Source organism: Centrocercus urophasianus, unplaced genomic scaffold (genome assembly GCF_019232065.1).
Source record: "Centrocercus urophasianus isolate 14NV4802_14NV808 unplaced genomic scaffold, USGS_Curo_1.0 seq_11, whole genome shotgun sequence".
NCBI lineage: Eukaryota > Metazoa > Chordata > Aves > Galliformes > Phasianidae > Centrocercus > Centrocercus urophasianus.
The window spans coordinates 29,498,774-29,506,048 of NW_024884253.1; the positions used below are offsets into that span (position 1 = coordinate 29,498,774).

The 7,275-nt window shown below is 39.9% G+C and overlaps 1 protein-coding gene across 1 annotated transcript; it reads right to left on the reverse strand.

Moving 5' to 3' along the window:
* Positions 1 to 715: 715 nt before the first annotated feature.
* GDAP1 (ganglioside induced differentiation associated protein 1) lies at positions 716 to 6,880 on the reverse strand. The gene is made up of 5 exons (XM_042840064.1): positions 6,760 to 6,880; positions 5,375 to 5,548; positions 4,010 to 4,104; positions 3,444 to 3,558; positions 716 to 1,217 (listed from the first exon to the last, which is right to left on the reverse strand). The coding sequence occupies exons 1-5, from the start codon at positions 6,863 to 6,865 to the stop codon at positions 835 to 837; spliced, it is 873 nt and encodes a 290-aa protein (XP_042695998.1). The 5' UTR covers positions 6,866 to 6,880; the 3' UTR covers positions 716 to 834.
* Between the last annotated feature and the right edge of the window lie 395 nt (positions 6,881 to 7,275).

A 7,275-nucleotide genomic window follows, 5' to 3' on the forward strand; every position in this document is an offset into this window, starting at 1 on the left:
TAGAGATATTCAACTCATACATGAAAGGCACAGAGCTTAAATGGCACTCAAATCCTACTCTGAGCATTTAAACTAAGTACTATCTTCAGTATTTTAACAATGCTGGTTTCTGCACAGTAATGAATTTTACCCACAGTGAAAAGCTGTCACACTCCTGCAGCTATTAAATAAATATATTATAATCAGGTCAGCTACTAGGTAAAGGAGATAGAAACACTAACCACTTTTACAAAACTATCACAGTCTTTACATCTCCACACCTGAAAAGAAAGTATCTTCCTTCCAGTACCTAAAAAAGGGAGCCTACCATTGGGAGCGGAGCCAACTCTTTGAAAGGGCAGATAACAGCAGGACAAGGGGAAATGGCTTTAAGTTGAAGGAGGGAAGATTTAGGTTGGATGTCAGAGGGAAGTTCTTTACTATGAGAGTGGTGAGGTGCTGGAACAAGCTGCCCAGAAAGGTTGTGGATGCCCCATCCGTGGAGGTGATCAAGACCAGCTTGGATGGGACCCTGGGCAGCCTGGTCTGGTATTAAATGGGGAGGTTGGTGGCCCTGCCTGCAGCAGGGAGGTTGGAGCTTGATGATCCTTGAGGTCCCTTCCAACCCAAGCAATTCTATGAGTATTTTGATTCTTTCCCCTGTTGCCCTCCCCTCCCCCCCCAAATATGTATTTTCTGCAAATATGTCAGCACTGTCAATCAAATTATACAACTGCAGGAGATGATTACTGTGAGAAAGTTCTAATTCACAAACATAACCTTTCTTATACCCTTATATTTTATTGGGTATAGTCTACTGGTGGAGTAGAGATGGCCTCCACTTACCACCAGGGGCTAAGAATAATTTTGTCTGGTTCTAATTGATAACATCATGTTGGCAAATCTCTTCCGAAGATACACTAAAGCAAAATAAGCCATTCCTGCTAGCATGCCGACCATCAGGGTGGTGCCAAGAACTCTGGGTGCTCTCTTCTTGGCCACTCGAAATGCAGTTGGGAGAACTGCTGAGATTAATATATTGTTGACGTGTCCTAAAACTTTGTGAAATGCTTTTCTCTTCAGGACACGCTCATAATATGCTTCCAAGTTCGGCCGTTTTCCGTTTCCCCAGTTTCTTCTTGCTAATCCAAGAAATTTCAACCGATGTAACGTGACAGCAAGTGATACATCTGCCAAACTGAAGAATTCACCACATAGCCAAGGCTGACTTCCATCTTCTAATCAGAGATAAAACATAAAGAATTAAGAGCTGAAGAGGTACAAACGCAAGTAGAAAACTGCCTAGGTTAGTTCAGTGCTACTTCAAAATGCTAGCAAACAACACTAACACTGCAGCTATACTAGGATCTGAACATTTTACCAGTCCTCACTGATCACACCCTCTCTCCATTGTTCACACAATCACATAAAATCTTAGGTTCAGCAGCCTAGCCTGCATTTGTAAAGGAAGAAAGAACCACATTTCAGGTTCAGAAATTGAAACCCACAGCAAACATTTATTTTTCTTGAGTTCATTTCTCCAAACTGAAGTAACTTAAACAGGAGCAAAAAAGGAGAAAGGCTTCTGAGCTTTTGCTGAAAAGCTACTATTTGCCTTCAGAATTTATTATCTTGTCTGAAGTGAAATATCCCTATGGTAGTTCACTCAACAGCTTCTAGCTTGCTAAAGATTTTCAAGTCAAAAAGAAACAAATTAAATGACTAACGTGTACCAAACACACCAGCTCCACAAGAAGAGAGTTTCTGCCAACTGTCCTTCTGTGCCTCCTAGACCCAAAACCGTGTTGTCTACATCAAGATTTTTCAGAAATGATCATTACCCAAAAGCTGTGTAGTCAAAGCAAGGAGCAAAATCTTCCTGAGATGACTTAGCAGGCACTACTCTAACTACACTGATATGCAGATCATCGGAAGGGCATATCTGTACTGACTTATATAGGAAGCTTTTGAAACCTAGGATATGAAATCTAGCTGCCAGTGAGCACTCTGCTCTAATTTAGATCTCAAACAGGACTATGCTATTCCCTCCCTATCTACAACTTTTTGCAGTTTTTCCCACATAGAAGACATGCAAAAACACTGGCATGAATGTACAGCAGCACCTCTACAGAAAAAGTGAAACTTTGCAATATCCCTTTGAAGTTAATTGTCACCTGAGGAAAGCACCCCACAAAACAGGACACTTTTGGTCCACTTCAACCAGCTATACAGATCTGGAAGAATGGTCTCTAAGTCTTTCCTGTATTGTGGAAAGGCCATCTGGGAATTAACCCAGTGCATTAAGATGATAGAAAGGAAGACCAAATAAGGTAACCTGTGTAAAAGCCACTGTCTGCAGTGGCAGCACCAATGAGGGATCTAAGCAGTACTAAGAGAAGCAAATGCTCAGAGATCAGCCAGCAACTGATAAAAGCATTGTTCACAAGCTCCCAAAACGTCAATACCTCAGACAAAATTAAAATAGGCATTTAATAGTCGTATGTTTTCTTAAATCCTACAAAGTCTGCCAATTTTCACAAGCTCATCAATGTCATACAAGTTGATTCACTGGAAAGCCTGTGTAGCACAGAAAGTAAAGGGCTGCTGGGAATGGTGACAGGCTGTTGGCTGAACAGATTTCTACCATCCTATGTGAGCTAAACCACTTTCTGCAACTCTTTCACTGTTGATTCAGCAGAAAAGTTAACCTAGATTTTCATCTGCTTTTTCAAATCTACTGTCTTAATGATAACCCATAATTATTACAACAGCTATTTACAGAGCCAAATGCACTATTACTGACCTGAGCAGATGCAGTTGATACTGACTGATGCTTCATGCAGATCCCAGTGAAGTCAGAGGAAGAATTTTTATTAGCATTACAGGGAGTTGGACCAGAATCTCAGTAAGAGGGCTATTCCCATTCAAACAAAACTCAACTTTCATTTAGACAGATGGCAGGTATACACTCTCAAGGTTTTCAAGAGAGCAGGCTTGTGCAATGATTAAAGCACGTATCTAAGTTGCTAATTCTGAACATGCTACAAATACCAGCACCCTATGTCCTTACAGTATTTAAATGAGACTTTTAAATAAACTGTGTTTACCATTAAAGTCAAGAGCATTATAGTAAACTGAGTTCCACAACTACAACATCAAGAATAACATTCTGTAGTTACAGCTATTCTTGTTTTGTTTACAAGATACTCTAAAATTGTGCAACTAATTATACTCACAATATGCTGAAATGTGATCAGGCACTAAGATTTCCACTCACTAACAGCAGCAGCAAACTGAACAAGTATTTTGAACAGTATTAACCTGTTCCGTGAAGTCAGATCACTGTATGCTAAAAGTATCACTTTGAATGTATTTAAAACAGGCCCATAATGATGCTGTCAACCACTTTACTCAGTTACCCCAAACATAAGCATCAACAGGATTTAGCAACAATAATTCCTTACCCGGTGTTTCTTCATTTCGACGCTGCAATTCAGTTTCAACCTGATCCAAAACTTTCTCCAGTTCATCCAGTATTTTCTTTAGGTATTTTATATTATCATGATCCAGCAGTTTAGACTAAACATATGTACATGTTAGTTTCTTAATGTATAGAGTTCACATTTCTGTAAGATAAACTTCTACTTAAGATACTACAGTGCTTATTCATAAAATGTAGCTATTTTCTCCACATATCTTTTGGGTACTCCTAACAATTCAGATAGCACAAGAAATTATATTAGAGAAGTTAGATAGCACAGTTTGCCTCGTCCTGTATTGTGCTCAACATCCCAACACCAATGCTGATATCTACTTACCTATGAAGTCAGTGGAACCAGTCCAACACTTCAGCACACACTCGAAGCGTGTAGCTGATTTGGGGGATAGACTGCTTCACGCCATGTAGGGTTAAACCACTGCATGACTATACTGGTAATGACAGGTGAAACAAATGTTTATATCATGACAGAAAAAATCTGACACTAACAAGCTGATAATAAAGGACTGGAACACAAAAAAGCTTTCTTACTTTAAGGCGCTTCTGTTTCGCTATGTAGGCATCTTGAAGGTCTGGATTTTCTTCTGCAAGCTTTTTCAACTCTGATTCTGTATTACTTATTTGACCTGATATTAAAAAAAAAAAACACACAGAAAACCAAAGGAATTACATTAGCTATCCAAATCCACTCCAATTCACAGGAATTTATTAGTAGTTTGTGTAAAAATACCACAGAAAAAAATTGAGAAGTGGCACTTCAATTATGGTAGACGGTATCATCTTCTATATTATGTATTCAGCATGGCAGTGATATCCAATGGCCTGGACTGGCTGCTAAAGTGAGCCTAAGCGAGCACTATCTGCTTCAGTGTGATCCGATATGAAGTATAATTTGAAGCAAAAGGTACAGTTCACAGAAGATACAGGCCAAGTTTCTTGTAGAGAATGCTATAAGTCTGAAAGCAGTTCTGAAAAGTTAAACTGAACTCATGTTCATTAATCAGCTGAACAAGGATTCCTCATGCAACTCTGTGGCTGAAGGGAACAGTGGAGCTCTTGAATATACATACAGTATTAAAATGCAAATAAAGTATTAAATGTTAGCCTCCAATTGATACCAAAGGGAACACAATACAAAATCTAGTTCTGGTGTCCAAATCCAGGAAGAGAAGAAAGGAAAAAAGAGCTGTGAGAACTGAAAAACTATTTGCTAAGAGTTTAAATTAAGCACGTCTGAAAACTACTGGATTTGAAACCAGGTTCATGTGGAGAGGTTCTCTGATTTCTCTGATATACAGGGAAATGAGCTACATAGCCTGCAGTTATTTCCTCTGCTCCTTTAATACATTTTTCCATGGGAAAATGGTATGTGTAGAAAAGTCCTCCAGGTAAAATATTGACTTGAGGGAAATCAAGGAATATTTTACCATTGATTCTATCAGAACTCTACTTCATCCTTTATCCTGATTCTATATTGCTGTGTTATTTGCACACAGGGTTTAAACTGAGCTTTAATGATTTCCATTTGTCAGATAAACATAGGCTACTTCCATCCAGTTATGTTCCCTGGAAACTTCTCTACAAGCATGAAACGAGATCAGAAAATAAAATATTTACACCTGTCATAGCTGTCATTTTGTTTCATGCAGCATATTTTCCATCATTTGGAAGATTAATTCCATAGACATCTCAAAAGCGACACTTCCTCATTTCCATTTTCAAATGCTAACAGATTACAAAACAAATAAAAAGTATACACACAAATTACTGAGCACTGAAATTAAAATCAGAAATATGTGCCCAATGTATTCTGCTTAAGACACACTAAAGACACAAGATGAACGTAATCCAACATCTTATTATATGACATGCCCTCAGATCTATAACAGTACGCACTACGGATTCTGCTTGTAGCATAGGCTGGAATCATGGAGTCCACAGTTAACTCAGGGTGCAGAATGCAGCCGTGCGTGTAGGCATCCATAGGCAAGGAGTCTAGAAGCTCTCTGTAGTGTTGCACCCTTGGGTAATACATGCTCTCTTCTTCCGGCATTAGTCTTGGCACTTCTGCTGCAATACAAAAGAAAAGCTAAAAACAGAAGAACCATGTGACTGAGAAGAACAGTACTTCCAAAGTTACCTCAGTTAGTCCAACTACCATGAATGACACAACCATTAAGAGCTTTGCTATTCCCCACTGTTACTCAATACCTTGGCAAAATGTACACATACATACTTTGGTCATTTGAATAATCCCATTCCAATGCAGCATTCTACACAAGCATTTACTTAAGAGGCCTTCAAACCAGCAACGCTGATTCAGCACCTATGCAGTACTTCCAGGAACAGATTATAGTCGCACACAACCCTTTCTCACTCTGACAACAGAGGTTCAGATAAGCTACTACAACTGAAACCTTACTAAAGCCAAAGTGCTATGAAAATTGAATACTGCCTTAGAGAAAACCAATTCATAGCATCATTGTAAGTACTCCTGCACACAACACCGAGTTTTATCCTGCCCTTAATCTATCCACGCTTTGCTCCCTCATGTGACCAAAATACCAGTGTAAACTGCCCGTCATGTGAAGTTTTCTTCATGCCTTGGAAATTACAGCAGAACCATCAAACCCCTGAAACACAAAAATGCTCCCTCTTTCAATCCAAAGAAAAGAAAGTTATTCATTTTCTTCAAAATTGAGAAAGGCTATTTTCCAGTAACACAGATACAAACAATGTCAAAAGCAACCATATACAAGTATTTTCTTCCTACTTTTTACCCCTTTATTCCATTTTGTCTCCAAAAATAACATATTTGTTCTACTTCCTTTTTTATCCCTGCGATTATTCTGGAACTGACCCGCAATGTCCACTATTCTCTCTCTTGCAGAAAAGTAGGAGCTGTCTGACAATGGCAGTTCTGCAATTCTGTTGAATACAGCCTGTTCTGTGGCAGCCTCAGAGCAGAACTAGCACAGCACAGTGCTGTCATTTTTCTACTTCTCCGTGCTACCAGAATGGGTAAGAAAGACAGCAGCATGTTCATTTACAGATCCTCATGAAGGTACTGGAAGATGGGACCAGACCACATTAAAGGAAGGCATTTTGGCATTTTGTCCCATACCACCCAGCACCAGCACAGCCCATTTATTTGCAGGATTATGAAGATTTTGCCATAAAGAACAAAACAAACATGAATTGATACAGATCCAGCTCTGACACTGCTGCATGATACTTGTATATGTGAGAAAGACAATGGACTGAAACGCCTATAGGATTACCATCTACAAACGTTGCTTCGAGATAATCAATGATCTGCGTTGCATCACAAATAATATTTTCCCCATGGATGAGGACGGGTACTTCTCCGGAAGCATTTAAGCGCATAAACCACGGCTCGTTGTGTTCACTCAGGGGCAGATTTACATCATGTTCTTCACACGTTAGCGCTTTCTCAGCGATGGCTAGGCGCACCTGGAAAAATACGACCAGATTTTGGAGAAAAGAAGGCTCTGGGGAGACCTCATTGCGACCTTCCAGTACTTGAAGGGAGTGTATAAACAGGAAGAGGAACGGCTGTTTACAAGGGTGGATTGTGATAGGACAAGGGGCAATAGTCTTAAACTGAGACAGGGGAGGTTTAGACATTAGGAGAGGGTGGTGACATGCTGGAACAGGTTGCCCACAGAGGTTGTGGATGCCCCATCCCTGGAGGCATTCAAGGCCAGGCTGGATGTGGCTCTGGGCAGCCTGGTCTGGTGGTTGGCTACCTGCACATAGCAGGGGGTTGAAACTGG